The 25,838-nt window shown below is 37.1% G+C and overlaps 1 protein-coding gene across 2 annotated transcripts in view; it reads left to right on the forward strand.

The window, feature by feature from the left end:
* Positions 1–25,838, forward strand: part of PDHX (pyruvate dehydrogenase complex component X) — a 67,375-nt gene that overhangs the window by 14,730 nt on the left and 26,807 nt on the right. For both annotated transcript variants that reach the window (XM_032841046.1, XM_032841045.1), the window contains exons 2-5: positions 2,650–2,730; positions 14,996–15,096; positions 20,710–20,909; positions 23,677–23,775. In XM_032841046.1, the coding sequence (XP_032696937.1) occupies positions 2,670–2,730; positions 14,996–15,096; positions 20,710–20,909; positions 23,677–23,775 (461 nt within the window). In that variant the 5' untranslated portion in view covers positions 2,650–2,669. The remainder of the gene's footprint in view (positions 1–2,649; positions 2,731–14,995; positions 15,097–20,709; positions 20,910–23,676; positions 23,776–25,838) is intronic.

Consider the following 25,838-nt stretch of genomic DNA (forward strand, 5'->3'; position numbering starts at 1 on the left):
TTGATACAGGAATTTTTTTAAGCCCAAGGTAGGGAAAGGGCTTGTTGGGAAATTTGACCGAAGATATGTTCACATGGATTTGAGATGTCTGATTTGCTGTGTTTGGATTTCTGGGTGAGTAGACTATGAATAACCAGTGATTAATTGATGATCTGTGTTTGTAAGGATCATCAATTAATGATGAGAATTATCTGTGTAGTGTAGTCGAGTATAGCCTTGAGAGTTAGGCAGGAGGAATTCAAATCCCTTAAGCAGTGGTTTGTAGTTGTCTGGTGGATGAAATGGGTGCATTGACTTAGAGTTTAGTTTGGGCCCCACCATGGTTGGGGTATTAGAAGAGTGAAAAATTCTGCTTTTCTGTCCTTCTTTGAGTTTGGTACCTATTGAGAGAGAGGCAGAAAAGTCAGATGGAGATCAAAGTACCAGTTTCAGTGTGGTGGTTTTATTGGATTAGAGGATGTGACTTCTATCTGTGGCCTTTTGCAAGTTGGGCTTCCCAGTGTAACCCCATATTGAGACTTTGGGCTTTTGTTTGAGGAGTGTTCCTGTGTATAAAGCAAACACAGATACCTGGATTGCTCCTCACACCCAGTGGGGCCTGATGACCCAAAGAGAGGTAGGCCTGCTATCTGCCATTGAAAGGCAGGGCCAGTTACACCTTGCAAGTGAAAGAGTTGAAGGGGAGATGCATGTTCCTTATGGCAGGCAATTCTCTCTCTCTCTCTCTCTTTTTATTTATTATTTATTTTTTTGAAGATTTTATTTATTTATTTGACAGACAAAGTTCACAAGTGGGCAGAGAGGCAGGCAGAGAGAGAGGAGAAAGCAGGCTCCCCGCTGAGCAGAGAGCCCAACAGGGGGCTTGATCCCAGGACCCTGGGATCATGATCTGAGCCAAAGGCAGAGGCTTTAACCCATTGAGTCACCCAGGTACCCCGTTTTTTGTTTTTTGTTTTTTGTTTTTTTAAGATTTAATCTACTTACCTGAGAGAGCAAGAGAGAGTGAGCAAGCTAGAGAGAGCGAGCATGCACAGGTTGGGGGTTAGGGACAGAGGGAGAAGCAGACTCCCCGCTGAACAGGGATTCCCAGGATCCAGGGATCATGATCTGAGTTGAAGGCTGACACTTTACTGACTGACTGAGGCACCATTTCTTGAGAAAATGAGGAAGAGGCTGAGGCAGGTGTGTGTGCTTGGTGGAGAGAGAAGATAGAAGTTTCTCTCTAAATGCTTCCGATATGAAACTCCTTTACCATGAAGCTGTAGGAACTCTGTGCTTGAAGTCACAGTGAATTAGTTCATTTTCCTGAAAGAAATATTTTACCTCCTTTAACATTAGTGTTCAGATCCCTTGTTTTTAACCCTAAAATGTCAATGGAAAAAAAGAAACCCTATCCTGTACTCTTTCACATTTGAAATGTATTAGATGTGCTTTTATAGTGTTTTGCTTTTGGGGGTCAGAGAGTGAATGATCTGAGAGGATAGGTTCTGTGGAAGGTTTCAGGGAATGTAATTTCTTACCAAGGCTACTGCTAGGAGTTGGTATATGCTATTAACTGCTTTATAGGATTTGAATTTTCATATACATGAATATATATTCAATATATTCATATATACCCATTAATATATATATGAATATATATATTCATCTAGGATTATGAATTTAATGTACCAGCTGGGTACTCCTCGGGTATGGTCCTTGACGCTGGATGACTATTGGGAAGCACATCTGGACAAATACAGAAGAGTGTGTCCTTTTTGATATCCAAGGAGAAAGTAGCTTTGTTTCCCTGAGGGGTCACCCTAGGTTGAGTCTACCTTTTTGGATCCCTAATTGAAATGTTGTATGGAACACAGTCTGAGATTAATTTAACCATGCAGGTTCTTTCCTGGTCCTCTTTGACAAAGCAAATCTTTTCTTTTCATGCTTACCAGCAAGAACCTTTGATTCTTGAATAGTGTAATTGTAGAGGAAAATAAAAAATATAATCAGTTTCTTTTTTTTTTTTTAAAGATTTTATTTATTTATTTGACAGATCACAAGTAGACAGAGAGGCAGGCAAAGGGAGAGAGGGAAGCAGGCTCCCTGATGAGCAGAGAGTCTGATGCAGGGCTCCATCCCAGGACCCTGAGATCATGACCCGAGCTGAATGCAGTGGCTTTAACCTACTGAGCCACCCAAGCACCCCTATAATCAATTTCTTAAAAGTCTAATTTGATTACTTTATTGTAGGTTGTCAGAACCCTAGTATTTTTTTTTTCTTTCTTTCTTATTTGTCTTTTCCTTTGGTCATTTTACTTGTAAATATTTTTTTATGGTGATGAATGTGAAGGAGATGAAACATAAATTAGCTTTTTTTTTTTTTTTTTTAAATCTTGCATGCATCTGGCTTGAAAATATACATGACTGGGGAACTATGAAAAAGGAATTGGAAGTATTCCAATAAGAGTTTTATGTTGTTAAAAAAATGACAGCTTTATGTTTCCATACTGTTTACTAGACACTTAGTTTGACCACTTGGGAGTCTTTTAGGTTTTAGAGTATTTTCTTTCTCAAATTGAGTTTGATTTTAGCATATTTGAACTTTTCATTGATGCCTCATGAGGTGCAGTATTTTTTTGTGGCTAATCTTTCCTTTTTCATTTTCAGCTGATCCCATTAAGATACTGATGCCTTCGCTGTCTCCTACAATGGAAGAAGGAAACATTGTGAAATGGCTGAAAAAGGAAGGTGAGCAAGTACACTACTAATGCCCTTGTTATTTCGTTGTTTTGGGTTCTTTTCTAATCCGCTATATTATCCAACACATGTTAAATAAATCACATCCTCCGCTAGTTATTTTAAGTTTGTTTAAATAAACTTTTCCCATGGTAATGTATAATGTAGGGAATGTTTTCTGGGTTCAACCTATTATCTTTTCATAAGCAGAGAATGGTTAAATATTTTGAGACATGTTTTTCTGAATTTTAGTTTTTATACTTAGTTTTTAGTGTCAGCATCATAAATTTGTTGATCCCCTTAAGTTAATTTGTGATTTTATGACGATGCTATCTGTGTGTGTTTGTGTGTGTGTGTGTGTGTGTGTGTGTGTGTGTGTGTTTCCTGAAGCTAAGCAAGTTGATTATAAACTTCATTGGCAAGAACAAATAAGAATAATAGAGAAAACTCTCAAGAGCAGTAGAGGATTCTAGCCCTACTAGATTGTGAAATGTATTACTATGCCTCCATCATACAGAGGGACAAAGTAATGATTAATGTGAAGGCATCTGGAGAAGGAGACTTTGTATTTCTGGTTGATGCTTTCTCCCCATCCACTGCCTCTGGTCATTGCCACGTGTGGCAATAGAGTAACCTTCCCCGGTGCAGGTATTGACTGGGACAGCTTCCTTCCGCACTTGATGTAGCTGTGTTTCCCTCTGCTTTACTCATTCTGCAACATGTTTAACTTTTGTGAAGGAAAGAGGTTGTTAGATATGCAGAGAAATGGACCATATGAGTTCGCACAGCCGTTATTATGCTTCAGCTTGAAAAATGATGAAACAAGTGTTAAAAACTGAAAGAGGAAAGCTTAGTATGACATGACTTGGGATGCCTTTTCTGATTCCAGAGACTAGCCCTGGCAAGGACTTGTATGTGACTTGGTGGACACAGATGTTATCCAGGCAAATGCTGGTATTGAGTAGTCCAGTCTAGCACTTATAAAATAACATTGAGAGTTTTGGCAGTAGATGAGAATTCAGTCTGACAGTTATCCTGTGATTCCAGGAGATAGAGCCATTCATGGTTTCACTTTTGCCAATGATGACAGATGTGGGGATTGGGAAGAAGGCTACAAGTATTTACGTCTGAACGGTAGCCAAATAAGCTTGAGAGTTTAGGAGGAGGCCTCAGTTCTTTGAGGGAGACTGGGGTGCTAGGTAATGCACCAAGATAGATTACAAAATGGACCTCACAGCAGGAATTTGGGACTAGATATTAGACCAATATGGAGGTTAGGAGGTGTGGTACAGTGAGGCTGTGCAGATGGCTATGACTGGTTCTTGCTGTGCTAGATACCACATCTGGTTGGAAACACTACTTAATTCTATTGCTCAGTGGGGAATGTCTTGATATGTCTCCTTTTCCTTCTATGACTAGCATGTAATTGGAACACACCCAGCAACACAGTAAGTGGTTGATTAGTAAATATATTGGCAGGGGAAGAATAAGCCAAAAGCAGGAAATGTGACAGGGATCTAAGCTTTGGAGATGAGGTACTGTTTGACCTGGCCCTTGTAGGGGTTTTGTTTTTGTTTTTTTTTTTAAAAAAAAAGGTATGAAAGGCCATCCTGGGTAATGTTAACATTTTGGCAAAGTGTTGGAAGTGAGATATCATGACATATGTTTTGGCAATAGTAAGTAGTTCAGGCTGCATTAAGGGCATAGTGTGTGTGAGGTCATATAGATTATAGGAAGGATATTAAATACTAGTCATCAGTCTGTGAGGGTCTTTATCCTAAAGCCAAGATATAGCCACACTCATGGTTATTTTATAGGAAGTGGTTTCTGTGTGCTTTCTTGAGCCTTGTTTGTGGCATTACACGGAATGGAGAGGCCCTAACGGCAATCTAGTGTCAAGAGCAAACTCTAAGTCATTTAATAGCCCCCTTTTCCCACTCACATTGGAAAGGTCAACCCTGAGGACTTTCAGTCACTATAACCATCTAAGCAATGGGGTAAGGCTTCTGCTCACTACTAAGTAGAAAATTATAAAGCAAATTTCTTAATGGTAGATGGTGCTTAAATACAAGAAAGGGGAATCATCAAATGCTAGCAGCACCCACAGTTGTGAGTAGGAATAGGAGCCATGTGCCCTATGGTGGCCGGAGGTGGAAAGAATAAATGAGATTGGGCACAGGTGTTTTTGAGGGAAGAAGGAGAGAGCAGGAGGAGGGGAAATCAAGAAGTTAGGTTTAGGCTTTGATATGGTAAATTTGAGATGCTTATTAGACATTGAAGCCAAGGTATTGAATAGATGATTGGTTGTAGGATTTGCAGTTCATGAGTGAAGACTGACTTAGAGATAGAAATTTGAGCGTCATCAGTATTATATGGATGGAATTTAATGCCATATCATAGATAACAGGTGAATTCATTTATTTGACTTGAGATCTCTATGGAATAAAGAATGCTTACTCCCTTGAAAATTTGCTTTCGTATCCTGCCTCATGAGGCTGTGAGGTCCACATTTATAATTCTTGCATTTTCTGGGAACCCACAAGCGGAGGTAAAGTCGTTCTGGGCTGATAATCTTTCTGGATTACCTGGCAGAAGCCATTATTTTGGAAAGACACAGTGTCCAGTCCAAGCCGTACAAGATTACTAGATAAAGTGCCACTTATGAAGAGTTCACAGTCTTTAATTTAATAATATGCATGGAAGCAGTCTTTTAGGAGCAAAGGGCATGAGGCATAATAAGCAGCAGGTCCAGACCTACAAGAACTTCAGTTAATTAGAATTACTAGATACATAAAACTGTTTGAAATGACTACACATGTAAGAGAAGGAATTGGAAATCTGAAAAGAAAAAAAAAATCTGAAAAGAGACATTTTCCAAAAAGTTCAAGCAGATTTGAAGAGGACAAACAGAACTTCTAAGAATGAAAAATACTGTCTCTAAAATTAGAAAACAAAAAACTTAAGGTTGGGTTAAAGTGTAACTGAGCAAAGAAGTTCAGAAGTTCAACCTGAGAAAATAAGTTTGCATGCAACCCAGAGAGATAAAGCAGTAGAAAATATGAACTAGAAGTTGAGACATGAGGAATAAAATGAAAATCACCCAGTAATCCAATAGCAGTAATTCTAGGAGGAGAAAAAATTGAATGAGGAAAAGGTAATATTCAAGGCAAAAGTGGCAGAGAATTTTCTAGAATTTGAGGAGGACATAGATCACATAAATGAAAGAGCCAGCACTTCATTAGGAAGTACTCTGAGCAATTGGCTCTGCATGGCTGCTATCTTTTAAAATAATTACCAGTATCTAAGGAAGTTTCACCTTTATAAATAATGTAATCAATTGGAATCTATTTTTAGGTGTCTTTTTCCTGATGAATTACAGAGCTTTGGCTGTTTCCACATTCAGTATGACAGAGTGTTGCTGTCATTACATAATGATTCAGACACAGAACAGCCTTTTAGAGTTATTATAAAAAGATTAAATTTTTTCACATTTTGAGGCAAGTAGATAAGAAGGATTCTTTGGACCACATTTATCTTTCAGGCTTCCAGCTCACTGGCAACCTGATAACTTATTCACATCCATTAGAATACAGAGAGTATGATGAAGAGCCAGGAGACACATGGTCTCATCATTCTGTTCTTTTTTCCTTTTGATGACAATGTGCTATTTTCACATAGGACAAGCCAGGATATGCTATAAGCCCCTGGAACATGTTTCCCTGAAGGTTGCTCTTCAAATTGTGTTCTGCCAACTGAAGAGAAATGTTCCTTTACTAATATACTATAAATAATTGAGAGTAATCTTAATCTTTAGTCTTTAGTAATTCACCGTCTTCTTTCTTTAATGATCTTTTAAGCATACTAATATACTATAAATAATTGAGGGTTATCTTAATCTTTAGTCTTTAGTAATTCACCATCTTACTTTTCATTAACATTTATGTACAGTACACATGTGACTATACGTTTGAGTATGTGTGGGGCTTGATACATTTATGATAACTTGGTTCAGTCATTCTGTATTAAAAACATTTCAGTTCTTGAATCAAACTTTATGTATACCATTTTGTCTTATTAGCTGTGTTTTAAAAAAATTTGATCTTGAGATCTTTTTAATGCATGGTCACTGTTATTTGAAAAAATGAGTTTAGACCTTCAAATGTTAAGAGGATTGAATTTTTTTTTCCAAAAAAAAGAATAGTGTTTACCTAATTATAAATCTAGTTTATTTTTAAGGCTAATGATCTGATAACCTTTAATGGATAGCAGTTCAGCCTTAGAAACTTTTAATGATTTCTTGAAACTTTGAGATCCTTTAATTCACAACTACTATTACTGATGCTTTGAGGGGTGTTGGGAGGGTGTGTGTTTTCAGCTAAGGTGATAAAGGTTCAATGAAAGGAACTTGGGCTTGGGAATCACAGTTTGTCTTTTGGGGTTCCCACTTTGCCATGAAATATCCAGGAGTCGAACTAGTTAAAATCTAAGGTAATATTCCTAGCTTTAGAATTCTATGATAACTCAATTTCACTTTGTTTTGTCAGTCTTGGAAATATACAGTAATATATAAATTTTTCCCATTTTTGTTGATCTAGTGAATGTTAACAAAGCAGTTTTCTAATGAATGTTATAACAATTTTAGTCTGGGATTAAGTAAAGAATATGCATTTTAAAATTGGTGGAGAAGATACTTCAAAAGTGATAGGTAACATGTACAATGTCAGAATCTCTTGAAAGGTAAACGGAACTCTAATTCCACATCTTTTTTTATAAGTTTGTTATTTGGAGGGAAAAATGTGCTTCAGATATTTTCAGTTTAATGAGCATGGATATAGCTTATTTTTTCATCAATTGAAATCAAATCTGTTAAAATAACAAAAGGAAGAAAATATTCGTGTGTCCGCCCTTTTGTGAGAGAATATTTGAGGGTATGAAAAGCACTGTTTTCTCTCTTGGGTATTTCAGGGCATACCATGAAATACTGGAAGAAAAGTTGGTGGAGGTAGTCCCACAAAATTCTTCCTTAGTCACGGTGTCTGGAACATAGCGCGGGCTTCCTCAGTGATGTTGGCTGCTGCTGCTGCCCTCAGAGACTGTCATGTTATGTGGACATTGCTCTTGTCATGTGACTGGAAACTGCGACTCTCAAATAGCTTTGGTATAAGTCTTTAGACAACATCTCATTATGTGGAGTGTATAATTCTGAAGTAAAACTGCGTTGAAGGAGTTCTTCCCATTTGAAAGTGTAATCACAAGGTACCATTGGGGAGTCACATGGGTCTCTGAATTCTACTGAAGAAGAGCTCCCATGTCTGTTATTTCTGGGGATTTGTATCCATGTTTGTGGTACTAGAATGGAAAACTGTTGAAACATGTGTTTCATAAATAGCTTCACCATTTTTTTCAGTCTGTTACATTTTAGCAGCTTTATTGAGGTATAGTTTACATACCATAGATTTTGCTCATTTTAAGTGCACAATTCCATGGTTTTTAGTTAGGTAGAAAGAGTTGTGCGACATCACCGTCCAGTTTCTCAGAACATTTCTGTCACCTGCAAGACCTCGGGTGCCTGACTGCAGTCACTTCTTTCTCCCATCCGTAGTGTGATCTGCTTTCTGGCTCTACAGTTTTGCCTTTCCTGGGCATTTCATGTAATAGACTCCTATAAGGTGTTGTCTTTTGTGACTGGCTTCTTCCGTTTAGCATGATGTTGGGGTTCATCCATGCCATAGCACTTGTCAGCAATGTCTTCCTTTCAGTGTTGAACAGCACTCCTTCTGTGCTCTTCTACATTTATTGTTAATGTTGCTATCATGTCAGGATTTTAGAATTGGTGGATGCAGTTACTGATTGCCGCTTTAATAGAACTTTGTATGGCGATGGAAATGTTCTGTGTCTGCCCCGTCCCATATAGTGGGTGACCCCTGGCTACCTGTGTGTTGAGCACTTGAAAGGCAACATAATAACATGTAAAGGGTCAGGAGGATGTAAGGGAGGTTGACTTGGCCCAGCCATTTCCTTCTGGTAACTGCTATTCCTGCCTTTAGCTCTCAGGGCAGGGCCTCAGATAGCCTAGGAGCATAGTTGTCTGGGGTCTTTGGTCATGCAAATAATATTTTGTGTGTGTGTGATGAGGTGAACAGGGTTGACAAACACTGACTAGAGGCCCCTCCTTTGTCTTCCCACATTGCTGTAAGCCCTGATTGGGTGGGATGGCCATGGCCTGCTTGTTTGTACTCTTTGGTCACATTAAGAACTTCTTGAAGCTGGTTTGTCCGATTTTATTATTTTTTTTACCATACTGTCTTGTACAATGTCATTTACATACTCAACTAGTATTTGTTGTGTAAACCATTGAATTATTTTTCTCAAATCATAGCTGTCATTATGCTTCAGCTTAGTACTGAGAAGAGGTTTTTTTCTTACGGAGATGTGATTTACTTGGTCTTAAGATAAAAGCTAGCTTCTCCCCCATTACCACAACCATATACACCTTTACACCTTTTGAAGAAAGACTTTTATTCTTAATTTTTGGCAGGACAAAATTATTTTGTTAAAGTCACAGGCTGTTATTTACTTCTTAAGCATGACCGTTGTGTTTGATCAAGACTATACTTCATACCCAGAATTTAAAAAGAGAAAGGGAAACCTCTGGAACTCCAGGCCTCAGCTCCGGCAGCTGCCCATCTGGACAGAGGATCCAACGATGATGCTGGCTTCGGTGCTGGGGAGCGGCCCCCGGGCGGGCCTCTGCTCTGGCCCCTCCTGGGGCCCGCACTCTCGCTCCGGGCCCGCTCCACCTCGGCTGCTGACATGCGCCACGAGGAGATGGGGCGGGGACACTGCAAAGCTGCCATCTCCTGCAACATGGCAGCTGAGGAGCCGTCTATCACCTCGCACCATCCATGATGTTCTGTCGGCTTCTCGGCCTTCTCCTTTGGACTACAAACTCTTTGTGGACAGAACCATGTCTTCTCATGTTGATAACCAGTGCTTAGTATGATGCCTTATATACTAATGGGCGTTGGATGATCTGTTTGAAAGGACAGTATGGGATAGGGAGTGAGAATGAGTCCTGGTTCTTAATGGTTCTCAATAACATACCAAATGTTTTTATCTAAAGATGTTGTGGAGTGTTTGAAGATGTATATGAAGAGTTAACCTAACATTTCCAGTTCCATGATCTTTTTTTTAACAGTGAGGCTTTCAAAACCTTCCTGAGAGAGACCTTAAGTAATTTGGTCAAGATTACTTGTACGTGTCAGAGCGCGGAATCAGACCTGTGTCTGAGTTGGAAAAGTTCCGTGTAACTACTCTGCTCCGCAGCTTTTCTCAATTATAGCACTAACTTGTTAATCGAGGCCAAAACTGAGGATATTTAGAATCATCATGGCTTTTTATTAGTCTCAAAATTTTCTTTTGGTATTTACGTTATGTTCGCTTATTGATAGCTAGTACCTTAGTTTCATAAAATTAGGGATAATGTGCCCTTATATAGTAACGCGACATTTCAGACTTTGCTGTGGTTTCTGGGGAAAGTTCACTGTGTAAAGGATTGATCCTTCTCTATGTTTCTTTCCATTTTCTCTCTCTTGCCATTCTCATATAGCAGCTACATGTATGTTAACATGAATTAGGTGTATATACAGTTAAAACACCATAAAAAGGAAATAGGCTACCTGAGCTATTAACTGTTAGGAGCATGCCGCAAATCAAATGTTAGAACCAAATGAAATATAAATGATAGTTTGGTGTATACTTTATGATGACATGAGGATTTGTGAAATTACTGCAGTTTTTTTTTTCTTCAGGTGTTTTAATCGCAAGCTCATTATGTATGAAACCCTAACTAGAGTCCAGGGTAATGAGGTAGAATGTAAAACACTTAAGATGTATCCTATTCATATTGTGAGGAAGCTCATAGCAAGGTAAACAGAGAAAAACTCAATTGAAAACAGAAAGTAACAGTAGCAACATGACATTTTAGAATGCAATTTGTGATTCATTTCAAATTAATTACAACTGTTGTGGGAGTTTTGGAATAGGAACAAAGTCATCTAGATTGATTGATGGCTGATCAATGGTTTGTTTCTGTGTGTGTGTGTGTGTGTGTGTGTGTTTATCTGTGGTTCTTAAAGGGTGTTTGGAATTTGCAGTAGGTGAGCATAATTGATAAAACATTCTACTGTTTTCTTATGGGGAGAATTTCTAGGTGTCTAGAAGATGTATTTAATTGCTACGTTGCCTAGTTCAATTGTTTTTTCCATGGTTACTGCAGAATCATAAGGGTATGATTTTTTTTTTCTTTTTGAAATACAATCTATTTTAACTATGAAAACATCTGTGAAGTGTATAAGATGATATAATCTGCTTTCTCTGTGTGACATACAGGGTTCCGTTTGGGTCTGATTTGTGCTTACCTCACCAGCCTAACCTCTCATTGCTTCTCTCAGGTACTATTAGCCAGCTCCTCCAAAGTTTCCTGTTCTCTTTTGCTTCCTGGGCTTTGGGTATGTTGTGCCTTCTGCTTGGATCACTGCTTTACTTGATTGTCTTCTCATCTTTTCAGGCTCAGATTATCTATATGTATAAATAGTATGTATATAATACACATAATTCTGTAAGTAAATAAATATTCTTTTTTTAGGAAGCTTTTCACCTTGCAAAAACTAAATTAGATATCCCTCCTGGATGTTCCTATAGCATCCTAACTTGACCTAATCCCACCATAATCTCCAGTTAATTGTCACTAGATAGTAAGCAAGCTTGAGGTTAGAATCTTAACCTCCCCCCACCACTGCTGTATCCTCAGTGCCCTACAGAATTTTTTTAAAATTTTATTTATTTATTATTTGACAGACGAGATCACAAGTAGGCAGAGGCAGGCAGAGAGGAGGAAGCAGGCTCCCTGCTGAGCAGAGAGCCCGATGCGGTGCTCAACCTAGGACCGTGGGATCATGACTTGAGCCGAAGGCAGAGGCTTAACCCACTGAGCCACCCAGGCGCCCACCCTAAAGCATTTTTAATAAATATTTTTTGAGTAGAAAAATCTCTTTGGGGGTTAGGCCAATAATCTCCTTTTAGGTGTTTCATAAATATCATCTAACAGATAATGTTGATTCCATTAAAATAGTTTATATAGGCAGTTCCAAACTCTTTTAACCGAAGATAATAGAACCATCTATGTGACCATCTTGGTATACAGTGTAGTTTCTGTACAGTGAACTTCCTTCCAGAGCATATTTATTGTAATGTTTTCGATTTTTCTTCATGTTCTTTTATTGAGTTTGCCTATGAATACTGCTGTATTAGCTGTTTTTTGGTATGTGTGGGAAGGAGTGTACTTGCCTATTACATGTTTTTCTGTACCTATATTTTTATTCTGGTTTTGTTTTAGGTCTGTCTCTGTAAGCCACGTTTATCCAGATTTTATTTTTTTGTATTCATTTTGGTAATTGCTGCTGCTTTTAGTAGGCTGTTTTAATCTATTTATTACAATTACTGATACATTTGGACTTATTTCTACAATTTCGGTGTATTTTTAATTTTTTTTCTTTTCCACGTGTCTGTCTTCAGTTGGGTGATAGTTTTTATTTCATTTTTCCTCTGCTTTGCGGAATGCTGTAGATTATATTTCTACTTGAGGGTGTACATCATTAAGTATTTTGGATGCATATTTAAGTCTTGGTAATAAAATCTAGAGTTATTTAGCATTTTTCCTGCCTATTTATATCAAAAGTTCTTTGCATGCTTTAACCATCAACTAAATATTTTCTTATCCAGCTCACTGTTTGTAAGAGTTTGAGTTTTACATTTTTTAAACCCTCGGAAATTAGCTTTTAAATGATTCATAGTTACCATTCTATCAATTTCTGTAGTAACTTGTTTCATGTAGTCCATTGGTCCCCTCCTGTGTCCATTTTTCTTCTTGATGAACTGCATTTTTTAATAGCTCATCAATAGGTGGTATTTCTTAGCCTTTTATGTCTAAAGAACCCTTTTCCTTTAGTCTCTCTCTCTTTTTTTTTTTTAATGAAAGAGAGAATGGGGTAAGGGCAGAGGAGGAGAGAGAGAGAGAGAGAGACAGAGAATATTAAGCAGGCTCCACACTCAGAGCAGAGCCTGACACAGGGCTCAATAGCACAGCCCACAACCCTGAGATTATGACCTGCCGAAATCTAGAGTGAGACACATAACTGGCTGAGCCACCGAGGCGCCCCACTTTTCCTTTATTCTTGAATGATGGTTTGGTTGCGTATAACATTCTAGAAAGTTAGTTTTCCTCAGCTTTTTGAAGATATTACTCCATTGTCTTCTGATCTTTATTACAGCTTCTGAGAAGTATGCTCTCTGTCATTTCCATTGACGTAATCTGGCTTAATTTTCCTCTGATAGATTTTAAGGTTGTTTTTATTGTATAGAATTATTGTATGGCATTTCACTGCAGTGTATGTACTGTGGATTCATACAGTCTAATACTTTTTTCTGCTTAATTTTTTTAATGAGGTATAAATTTTAGGAAATATGAACTCAATTAATTTTTACATGCATGTATAACCAGGTTACCACCACCTAGTCAAGATTCATAATATTGCCAGCAAGCTACAAGGCTCCCAGTGCACCTTCCTAGTCAATACAGTGTAGTTTACAATGCTCTAAACTCATTCAGAGCTCTTTCATGTTGAGGATATGTATTTTCCATTGTAGAAAATTCTCAGCAATTATCTTCTCGTGTATTGCTTTTCCATTATTCCCTCCAGTCTTCTCTTGGAAAATCCATTAGACAAACATTGCAGCCTCAATCTGTGTCTCTTACTGCTTTCTTCTATTTTTAATCTTCTTCTCTGCATGTAGTAAATTCCAGGTAGTTCCTTAATGCTGCCTTCAATTTACTAATTCACTTTACTATGTCCAGTCTAGAATACATCCCATTGATTTTTTCTCTTTATGTCAATGACTGTATTTTTCATTTCCAAGATTTCTAATTAGGTTTTTCCTTCATATGTGATGTCATTTTGTTTCGTTTCTATACATTGTTTTTTATCTCTTGTTCTCGTGATGGATCTTTTACCTTCATTTGTATTTCTGAACATCCTCAGAATACTTACTTAAAAATCTCTGGCAGGTTGCACTGAATGAATTACATCTGAAATAAATTTCTGTTTCCATTATTGGTTTTGTGGTTTTCTTTCTTAGCATTAAATTTCTTAAAATGTTTTGGAACTATCTTTCCTTCCTTCCTTCCTTCCTTTTTCTTTAAAAAGACTCTTTGTTTGTGTTTCAGTGTCTTTCCACCTGCCCCCCACTCTTCCTTTCCCCACCCCCAGTCTAGGAATTTTGCTGTTGATACTGGAGATATCAGTAGTTGCAGTAATGGAGCCAGAGAGTGGCTTGGCTCAGATCCTGGTATTGAGGTAGTGTTTTATTCCCTACCTTCCTAGACCTACAGTTCTGATTAAAGCCATAATCCTACTCTACAGGTCTTGATTGCCCCCTTTATTGGCTTCTACTATGAGTAGAAAAACTGACCCACCCCAAGCTTTAAGGGGACATTCTCATCTGCAACCATGTCTGCAGCAAATCACTTTTTGTTTTCTTTATTCCAAAGGAAACCACTGCATTCTCCCTGCTAACCTTTCCCCCTCCCTAGCCCCTCCACCCTCACCTGCTTCTAGATCCAGAAACAGCAAGTCAGGTCTTGCTCAACATTTTTGAGTTTCCATATTGTTTCTGTTGTACAGAAATGTTTCTTATTTGACCTCAGTTGTGTCTTTGACGTCTCTTTTTGTTTAATATGCTTTATTTATTTATGCTCTGCAGTGCCAACAGGGTTTCTGAATTTATGCTACAGTGTTAACCCAGAAGTGGTATTAATTGTAAAACTTTTCTCCTCGTGGAATAATAGTCAAAATATATTAAAAAGAAAGGAATAGGTCTGGAATTGATTTGTTTGAAGAGTCTATGCATTCATTGCTATTGTTTCTAAAATGTGATTTCATTTTTAATATCTGTTAATAATCTTTTGTAATTGCTATTTTTATTATAACAAATGTAGTTTATGTCTATTATAGAGCTTTTGGAAAATACAACAAACCATACACACATGCAAACCCACTCACATACACAGTGAAAATTACTTGTAGTTCTACAGCCCAGAGCTAGCTACCAGATATTTTGGTATTCATTATTCATGTTTTATGCTCTTAGCACACACTCCAGCCCACATAATTAACATTCGTATTTTAAAAAACAAAACAAACCCAGTCTTGTTTTGTAGGTGAAGCTGTGAGTGCTGGAGATGCCTTATGTGAAATAGAGACTGACAAGGCTGTGGTTACCTTAGATGCAAGTGATGATGGCATCTTGGCCAAAATAGTGGTAAGTTTTTATTTTGATTGTCTTCAACGGGATGAAGATCTCTTAAGTGTGAAGTTCCCTTTATTTTTACCACTGTATCTGTAGTGTTGTATTATCTGTATCTACATAGTATGTTTTTATCATTTTTAATTGTATTTTTTAAATTTATTTTTAAAAATTTTGTTTATTTGAGGGAGAGAAAGAGAAAGCACAAGCAGGGGGAGGAGCAGAGGGAGACAGAGAATCTCAAACAGATTCCATGCTGAGCGTGGAACCCAGCCTGGGGCTTGATCTCACAAACCTGACATCATGACCTGAGCTGAAACCAAAAGTCAGACGCTCAACTGACTGAGGCACCCGGGTGCCCCGTGATTGGCAAATTCTTTAACCTCTCTGTGCCTTTTTCTTCATAATAAAGTAGAGCTAATAATAATATATGCACCATGGAGCAGTAGTAGAGATTGAGATAATACATATATACTCATTACAAGACTTGTCACCCACCAAGCATCAATAAATATTGCTACTTTCATTATTATTGTAATTACTCACTCAGCTCTTGGTGACCATTAGCCCCTATGTCAATCTGTATGTTTATCTAATAATTTGTATTGGTTGTTTGCAACTGAACAGTAAATATCCATTCATGCCTCTGTAGTTTGGTTTGCACATCTGCTCGAAGTCCATTGTTGATACGTTTTTAATTCTGAGATACCGGCTCTCCTCTGTTTTGGGAATGGATACAGCACCTTCCTTTGTACATTTCACCCAGATGTTATATAATCTAATTAGATGTAGATCTAGAAATGGTTTTTCACTTGTGTTTCTTACTAGAAAATCCTTTTCCCTCTTTTCATCATTTATATGCTGCTTTTTACATTCTAATTATCAAACTTCCTTTACTTGTCATCTACATTATTAACAGTGTTGAAAATACTTCCTTGGAGGAAATATGAATGAAAAGCTAAAATTAATGAGGAAAATATAAATATTCATACCAAGAATAGTTTCTTCAACTAATTTATGCAGCGTTTTAGAAAAGGGAAAGATTGTTTGAATTACCATATGTAATAAACCCAGCTACATTTTATTGTGTATGCTTTTGGCAAGCTGTGTTCTTGGCCCTGGCTCTGGATTGTTTGACTATGAAAGGCTTCCAGAATTGATAGCTTTTCCCACTTAGCTGCTTAGTAATGCATTTCAAATTGCTAGCAGTGTCAGAGGTCAGTAGTGCCTGTTCATCTGGGCCCTAATGCTCTAAAAAGGTAGGGGGCTGAGGGGAGGGTATGATTAATAAGGGCTTTAGCTGCACAAATGGCTACTTCCTTGCCAAAGAAAAGATTGTATGTGTATTTTAGGGCTTTATGGCTTTATTATTATTCCACATGCGTTTTGAATAATAGGAATGGGAGTATATGCATGTCAGAATGTAACAGTTTTATGGAGAAAAAAAATCAAAGTGATACTAGGTGATATCCCTGGGGTTTTTAGTCTTTCACCCCTCTCTACTCTCAGCCCTCCCACCTCCATGCAGGTTGCACCTTTGTCTTTCATTGTGGAACAGTTCTCATATGAGTACATATAAACTGATTTTAATTAGAATACTTATACGAGATCTTTACTTTCAGAATCAAGGAGTTGGAGATTAATTAAAAGGCAAGTGATGATAGAAAGCTCTAGTTTTTAGCTTGCACACATTTTTTAAACCATTAGGAATTTTAACTATCATGTTCTTCATAGAGATTTGTTTGCCTAGTGTTTGAAAGGATTTTGTATTCTTCCCCTCCCCCTGCCCAGTTTCATATCTTTGTTCTCATTCGTAAGTTTTGCATCCGATTTTCATTTTATATGAAATAATATTTATTATGTTTCAGTTAGATTCAGAAAAAAGCTTAGAAGCTTTTAATAATGTTAATAAAGAATAATTGCTGTCAGTGTAGATAATTTTAGGATTTATTTCCAGTTTAGTTCAGCTAATGAGAAAGTTGTTAAATTCTTACTTAATTACTAGTAAATTGTACAGAAAACCTTAAATTTTTACACATGTATCAGTTCATAAGCTTAGTCTTAAATTAATTCAGCAGGCATTTTAAGTGATGTTAATAAAGTAGAATATTAGGATGACATATTTGGTTTTTTGTTTGTTTGTTTGTTTTAGAGGGTGGGTGGGGGAGGGCAGATGGAGAGGGAGAGAATCTTCAGCAGGCTCCATGCCTAGTGTGGAGCCTAATATGGGGCTCCATCTCACAACCCTGAGATCATGACCTGAGCTAAAATCAAGAGTCAGGTGCATAACTGACTGAGCCACCCAGGAACTCCTATTTGAAGAATTTATTAAAGATTGTCCTGTTTGGCTTCTAACATTTTAAGGTTATTATATAATTTATTACAAGCCAGGATACTTTTGGGGATGAAAAGGTTGTATGATCTTAAGATTATTTAAATGTACATAATTTTTTGACATTTTAATGTATTGACTGTCAAAACATTCATTGATTTTTATAACATTGATAGACCATTATTTTTCAAAATCATTTTCAAGAACAGAATTCTTTCTGAAAACTAAAATCCACGAATATTAAAGCAAAATTTTAAAAAGTCCTTCTTTTAGGGACGCCAGGCTGGCTGAGTTGGTGGAGCATGCAACTCTTGATCTCTGGGTCATGAGTTCAAGCCCCATGTCGGGAGAGTTTACTTAAAAAGGAAAAGAAATGCTTCTTTTTGTTGATCATCCTAAAATTAAAAAGTAACAAAGAATATTTTTGGTACTATTCATGTTCTTCAGTTTCTTAGCTGCATCTCACTCTAATACTGTGTCACTGGTGTTTTTCTAAAGAATCTATTTTTTTCTTTTTTTTTAATGTATTTTTTCAGTATGATTTTATTATTAGGTCCCTTTCACCCTTTATTTTTCATTAAATTGCCTGAGTCAACTTCAAAGTTGCATTTCATTGTTTGAAAGTTTATGATTGAAATTGGACATTGTGAGACCTTCAATTGATTCTTCTCTGTAGACAATAGCATTTTTAATTGAGAAAATAACCTCAAAGTTCAAAGCAAATTCTACTAAATGAGAGTCTCAGTTCTAATTTTTTCATGTTGAAATGGATAAATGACATATTAAAGTGGTAGATGAGTCTGTGTTCCCTCTGAATTAAAAGCTAACTGAATTGTAATCCGGTCTATATCTTCCTCTCTGTTAAGCTTGTTTTTTAAAGTAGGAGCATGATCTTGAACTGCTGTATGATAATTTTGGTCCTGTGAATGCAGTTTATGGATTTGGTACTTGGCGTGTTAAATGCTACCTGTAATGTCAGATTACATTTGAATTTTGGCTTGGATACCTACTGGTCTTACGATTTTGAACAAGTCGTTTTAACCTTTCTGTGCTTCAGTTTCCTTATCTCTACTTGAATATTAACATCACTTACCTCCTAAGGTTGTTAGGAGAGTTAAATGAGTTGACACAGTGCTAGAACAGTGCCTGGCACTTGACTGCCAAACTGTTAGTCAAGGACTTAATGAGTGTTTTTTCTCCCCCTCTCCATTTTTAACTTGTCATTGATTTGTTTTCAGCTTCAGTGTTTCTTATGTATTTTCCTTTGAGACCGAAATTCATTGTGCATGTAAGTTAAAATGTTTATCTTAAAGGATATAGACAGTTTCAAACTATACGATGGTTGAAGCCATGATGGAAAATACCTACTAAGGTTTCAGACCCGATCAGTCAGTCATATGACTGCTTCTCTCCCCTCTCCACAGTGCACACTCCTTCTGCGCTCAGCATCTCTCACACTATTCGATTTTACAGAAGAAAATATTTAACTTACTGATTATTTTTTAACTTCACATCAAAACACAGTTTTTACCACCACCTTTAATGGAGTGAACTCCTTCAAATAATTTCTCTGTTGGGAATTTCTGCTGTACAGATCTTGTCTCTCGACTTCCCCATCTCACATCCTCGGGGACGCTGGTGAGCTTGGGCCGGCTTTAGCACATTTGCAGGTGATTCGTGTCAGCCTAATGGAATGTCTCTTGTAAAGAAAGAGGCTCCATCCTAGGCGTCTGTCCCTTGGGATGGAGTTCAGCCCATGTATGGGTGTTTGGAGAAGTAGGTGCCCCAGGCTTCCCACCTACTGTCCCATGTTGCTGTCCACTCCCCAGTCCCGCCAGCCTGGGGAGTTGGGGTGGGCCTTGAGGTGAGACTTTCCAACGCTTACCAAAGGGCACTCCTCTGAAGTTCATTCCTGACCCGTGTTGAGTTTGGTTTTTGTTTTAAAATTTGTATTTAACATCATATTAACTCATCTTTTTGACATAATAGTACAAAAACTCCAAGTAGTACACAGAACTAAAACTTTATATTTTAGTGTGTTGACAGATAGCTAAACAAATTGTTCTTGAGCTGTTTATTATTTTTTCACAGCTTGAAATTCATTAGATACCCCTATATTCTATACTCTTTTCTTATATATATGTTTTTTGCTTCACCGAAGCATTATTTCTGTTCTCCATCAGTAATTAGTAAACTTAAAAAGCTTCCAAAATCCCATGGTTTATGCCTTATTTATTTTTAGAATAGCGTACATACTAATAAGCATCAAATTTAATGTTAATCAGAAACGTCAAGCCCATTTTAGAGTTAGGTTCTTAGTTATAATTACTATATTAGTGAACAGCCTACAGCCTCTCATTCTATTATTCATTAAATTACATCTGTAATGAACGTTATTTAATGTAATTGAAAGAGAATAATAAAAATGTTAAAAGAATGACATTTTCTTCCAGTACTGAACTTTAAAAACATTGTCATCTGAAGTTTCCCTAGGAACTTCTCTTACTAAGTAAATAAAAATCAGCCCTTTCTTTATAAGTTAATGTGTTGAAATGTTTGAAATACATATAAGTTTTTTTAGAATTCAATCTTACTTATCCTTTTGACATTAGCTATGAAGGATTGATTTAGCTGAGACACCACCGTGTTTCTGATGTACTTGTAAAAATTCATGGGATTTTATTTTATTTCTCAGGTTTTGTAAATAGATACGTTTGGGAAAAATTAAGTGTAAGGAAAGACAGAAACCAGCATTAACCAGAGTAGTTAACCTATTCTGTTTCTATGATGGGATATGCTTTTTTCCAGAGACTAAGTTTATAGAATACATTTTACATTAGATTCATGTTAGTAATAGGACTGATTTAGGGTACTTAATTCATTGTGAGCTCTTGGGATTCCTAAGCTATTGTAACAAGAAGCTATCTGGGAAAGAAAAAAATAGTTGAAGTAAACCACAGTCTTCTGGTTTGGATTTGTACAGCTTGACATCAAAAGGAAGATGGTAATGATTACTCTTACATATTTGAAAGCTGTCAGAGGAGAAATTCTAGTGTTTTTTTTTTTTTTTTTTCCAGGATGTAACATTAATAACTGGGATGGGAAGAGCGGTGAAGGAAGTTATACTGGGGAGCAGTAAGAAAGGACAGTGTTGGGTGGAAGGAGGAGGCAGGCTGACTTAGAAGCAGATTTTAGCTCAAATTAAGAGATCTTTCTAATCAGTACAGAATTACCTAAACTACTTCATATGATCATAGCCTTTCCATCTCTGCAATTATTTTCTTTTTAAAATACAGGTTGAAGAAGGATCTAAAAATATACGACTAGGTTCACTAATTGGTTTGCTAGTTGAAGAAGGAGAAGATTGGAAACATGTTGAAATCCCCAAAGATATAGGTCCTCCATCACCAGCTTCAAAACCATCAGTGCCTTGTCCTCCACCCGAACCACAAATTTCTCCTCCTGTCGAAAAGGAACACACACTGGAAAAACTGCAGTGAGTATGTTTATTTGGATGCTGATGTTTAAAAAAAAAAATTACAGCAGCTTTTAGGATATTTAATTTTTGTCATATTTAAAACATTTCTGCGCCTTACATAGGAAGTAGGTGATCTTCCCTTTTTCTCTTAGGTGACTGAGGCCTAGGATGATTCTTTTACTCTCATTATTCATTCAACAAAGAAATAGTTATTGAATACCTGTCACTTTCCAGGTAGTATGAAAACCCTGCGCACCTGGTGGAGAACAAAGCAGATAGTCTGTGTCCATGTTGAACTTGAAGTAGGTTTTAGGATTATAAGATGGAATTCAGTACCCCAGGCTTCATACTGTGTTTCTGTCCATGGAATTCTAGTTACCGTAATGGGAATTCCAGTTCTAAATGTATAACTAACGTAAAGTGGAATTGGCATCCTAACATGCATTCCTTTACAACTATACTGCATTTGAATATCTGACAGACTGGAGCCCAGTTTTGGCCCTGTATAACACACAGACTTAGTAAGCACCATTTCACTTCAGCCTTACACAGCTTTAATTGATGGATTCGGAAAAATTTAACAGGTTCATTTATTGAATATTCTCTGTACAAGATTACTTTTTCTTTATAAGAAAAAGTTCTTAAGAAAGGTCCTCTTAAGAACCGCTTTTGAACTTAAAACACAGATCCTTCAGCATTTTAAAATGTTTTTCCTTAAATTACCAGTATCAGTTCTTGTCAGTGATTTTGAAGTGCTGAGTTGTAAATTTCCATCCCCCCACACAGCATTTCTCCCTGTGTTGCTTTAATTTCCCTTTATTTTCTCTTTCATTTATCATGGAAATCAGAAGGTAGAATCAGGGAGGTACTTAATTGCTCTTCTCCTTAGGCAGAGATCATGGCGTTTCCTCCATCATTCTGTGAAGATCCATCACTAGAGACTTAATGAATGTGCAGCCCCGAGGTATAGAAAAACCAGCAGACCTGGGGCACCTGGGTGGCTCAGTCGTTAAGCATCAGGCTCTTGATCTCAGTTCAGGTTTTGGTGCCAGGGTGGTGAGTTCAGGCCTCCTGAATTGAAGCCCCATCCAGTGTGGAGCCTACTTAAAAAAACAAAACAAAACAAACAAAAAAAACCTCCTCAGACCTCAGAGTCTCAGTGTTGGCCCACACAGTGATTTTTTTTTTAAATAAATTTTTGAATGAGTTGTAGTTAATCTTACATTAAGAAATCTAAAATTTCAATTTCTTTTAAAAAATCTGAAGGTTGATAGCACTGCGCCCATATCACTGAGAGCTATTTCTCTGAAATACAGCAAGCACAACATTTGTTCTTCTCCATTTCTTGGTTATAAAGTTCGGGACTTAGCCCCTTTGACTCATTTTCTTTATCTGACTGTATAGTCTTTTGTGTTTGCTGCTTTATCTAAACGTCTTACCTGAAAAGTAGATACTTAGTAGTTGTGTCACTGCTTGGTGTATCTGTTTCCGTGTCTAACAATCAACATAAGTTTTTGCCACTTACTCTCCTGGAGTATATGTGAAATAAAAATGCTTTCATGTAAATAATAATGACTTTTAAAAATACATGAGTGATAAAATTCAGCAACACAAAACGAACAACCCAATTAGAATAGGCAAAGTACTCAAATGTACATTTCATCCAAAGAAGATGCGTGAATGGCCAATAAACATGCAAAAAGATGCTCAGTGTCACTAGTCATGAGGGAATTGCCAGTCAGTGCCACAGTGAGCTACCACTCCACATTTACTGGATTAGCTCCTGTTAAAAATAGTAATAATGTATTGATGGGAATATAGAGGATGAACCCTTGGGCACTGTTGGTGGGAGTGTGAAATGGTGCAGTCACTGTGGAAAACAGTACAGCAGTTCCTCAGAAAACTAAGAATAGAATTACCATATGACCCAGCAATTCCTTCTCTGGGTACACACTCAAAAGAATTGAAAGCAGGAACTCACGTTGATAATTGTACAGCTGTGGATAGCAGCCTTATGCACAGAGGCCAGAAGGTGAGAACAACCCTGGTGTCCAAAATGTGCTATATACATACAATGGAATGTTAATGTTACTCAGCTTTGAAAAGGAAGGAAATACTGACAAACATACGATGATGTGGATGAACCTTAAAGACATTAAAGTAAAATAAGCCAATTACGAAAGAACAAATACTGTATGATTCCACTTTTATGAGTTACCTAGACTAGTCAAATTAGTAAAGACAGTAGAATGACAGCTGCTTGGGGCAAGGGGGTGGGGCAGGAACGGGGAGTTACTATTTACCAGGTACAGAGTTTCAGTTTGAGAGAATGAAAATTCTGGAAATGGATGGTGGCGATGGTTGCACAACAGGGTAATTGTACTTAATGCCACTCAATTGTATGTAAATTGTAAATTTTCTGTAAATTTTTACCACACAGAAAAAAATGAAGGAGCAGTGTAGTTAGTTCCTTATTGATGTGTTTGATGAGGGGCCATGTGAAAAGTTATTAGTCAAAATAGAAGCTCTCTCCTTTTGAATATATACTCTTATTAAAAGAATATTTTGAAATAGTAACTAATTAAATTTGTATGAAAATGTTTGGGTGGTAAAATAAACCAAATTAGTAGGGATTAGTTTATTTGACTGTGACTATGGGAATCATTTTAACTTTATTATAAATTTTTATTTTTCTAATTATCAGTAAAACTGTTGATGTTTAGGTATATTTGGTTCAAATTATGAGTGTTTATTGGTTTTCTTAATCATCACATTTTCTTCTTAGGTTCCGTTTAAGTCCAGCTGCCCGTAATATTCTGGAAAAACATGCCCTGGATGCCTGCCAGGGGACAGCCACTGGCCCGTGGGGGATATTCACCAAAGAGTATGTTTGTGCTTTTTCTAATAACCAATTCCATTAGTTATCATGATCATCTTTTTCTGGAAGTATTTAAAGAAGAGTTTATTCAGTGTTAGGATTTAAAAGGACATACACTGTTCTTTTGTATTTTCAATTGCTTTTGTGAGTGCAGACTTGTATTCTATGCAAGACTTATTTCAGAGTAATTACAGCATTAGTGAAAAATGGTTCTGATTCAGTAACTAAGCCAGATCCTTAGAAATAGTGATAAATGCAGAAAATTATAGAGTGCAGAGTGATGAAACTTTATATTGTTTTACATTTGTTTGAAATAAGCTTAAATCACATTTAAATTTTTAAAACCTGGAAATATCCTTTTAAAAACAGTTTCATTCTTACCTGTTTGGATTTTAGTCACTTGTATGATCAAAGTGATTTCCATATGTGGTTGGCTCTTTTTGGATTTTCTTTTCAATTCCACTGTCCATGAGTTGCACCTAATTTGTTCAGTACCACACTCTTAATTATAAATACTTTATAGTAAGGTTTAAAATTTGATAGAGTTTTTCCTTGTTCTTTTTCAATAGACTACTTTTCTTGGTTTATTCGTACTTTATTATCTTTCCAAATGAATTTTAAACAATTAATTTGCCCTGATGGTACAGGGGAATGATGGTGTTTTTATTGGGATTGTATCACATTTTACAATTAACTTGGGGAGGGATTGATGTCTTGATGATCCTGAGTCTTCCTATTCAAGAATACTGATACGTTTTTCTATTTGTTTACATTTTGTTTCTTTTAAGAATGTATGAGAACAGGGGTGCCTGGGTGGTTCAGTGGGTGCCTTCGGCACAGGTCATGATCCCAGGGTCCTGGGATCAAGCCCCGCATCAGGCTCTCTGCTCAGTGGGGAGCCTGCTTCCCTTCATCTCTCGCTGCCTGCCTCTCTGCCTACTTGTGATCTCTGTCAGATGAATAAATAAAATCTTAAAAAAAAAAAAAAGTGTATGAGAGCAGATGGTCCCTGCTCTATTGAAACTTAGTCTAGCAGTGAAGACAAAGATTACTCCTTTAGACATATGATCGATGTAAAATTGCTATAGTGGTGTGTGTTATTTTAGAAAGAGAGAGTGTGAGGAGGGGGCAGAGGGAGAAGAAGAGAAAGTCTTAAGCAGACTCTGCACTGAGCGCAGAGCCCAGAGCAACGCTGAGATCGCTGAGATCGCTGAGACGCTGAGATCATCACCCTGAGATCATGACTTAAGCTGAAACCAAGAGTTGGATGCCTAAACCATCTGCACCACCCAGGTGCCCCTCTGTTACATTTCTATTGGTGGTAGTAACTCAAATTGAGTTAACATTTTAAAGCAGTATGCTTATTCCCCATTTACTATTGATAAAAAGTGTTCAGTAATATCAGCTAACATTTCTTAAGTTGAGAAAAGTTATGAAATTAAGTGGCAGTGCTGGACCAAGGGACATTACTTTTTTTTTTCACTAGATTATTTTACTCTTCATTAAGGCATTGATTTAGGGCGCCTAAGGTGGTGGCTCAGTGGGTTAAGTGTTTGCCTTCGGCTCAGGTCATGATCTTAGGGTCCTGAGATGGAATCCAGCATTGCATAGTGCTTCCTGCTCAGTGGGGAGTCTGCTGGTTCCTCTCCCTCTGCCCCTTACCCCTACTCATACTCATTCTCTGTCTCTCAAATAAATAAATAAAAAATCTTCAAAAGAAAAATAAAACATTGGTTTATTTGGGGGCATTTCTTTTATGGTGAGCAATCCAGGCTTGATTCTTAGGTAGCCTCATTTACCTGTGTTACAGCTGTATTGATATGTTCATCAGACATGTGTATGCGGTTCTCTTAAATGCATACCATGAGTTCTGCCATACTACATGCGGCGTAAATCAGCTGTCCTGACCCATGACTGAAAAGTAGTATCCTAGACTGTGAAGTTTTAAAGGAGTTAAAAAGTTTCACTTAGCCATAAAATATTAAAATTAAGTATCTTCATAGCCAGTTAAGCCTAGTTTTTCTCCCATATCCATCCTATTATTTGTCCCTTGATTTTATTAATCTACC

The sequence above is a fragment of the Lontra canadensis genome, unplaced genomic scaffold (assembly GCF_010015895.1).
Source record: "Lontra canadensis isolate GAN:19392208 unplaced genomic scaffold, GSC_riverotter_1.0 scaffold118, whole genome shotgun sequence".
Lineage (NCBI taxonomy): Eukaryota > Metazoa > Chordata > Mammalia > Carnivora > Mustelidae > Lontra > Lontra canadensis.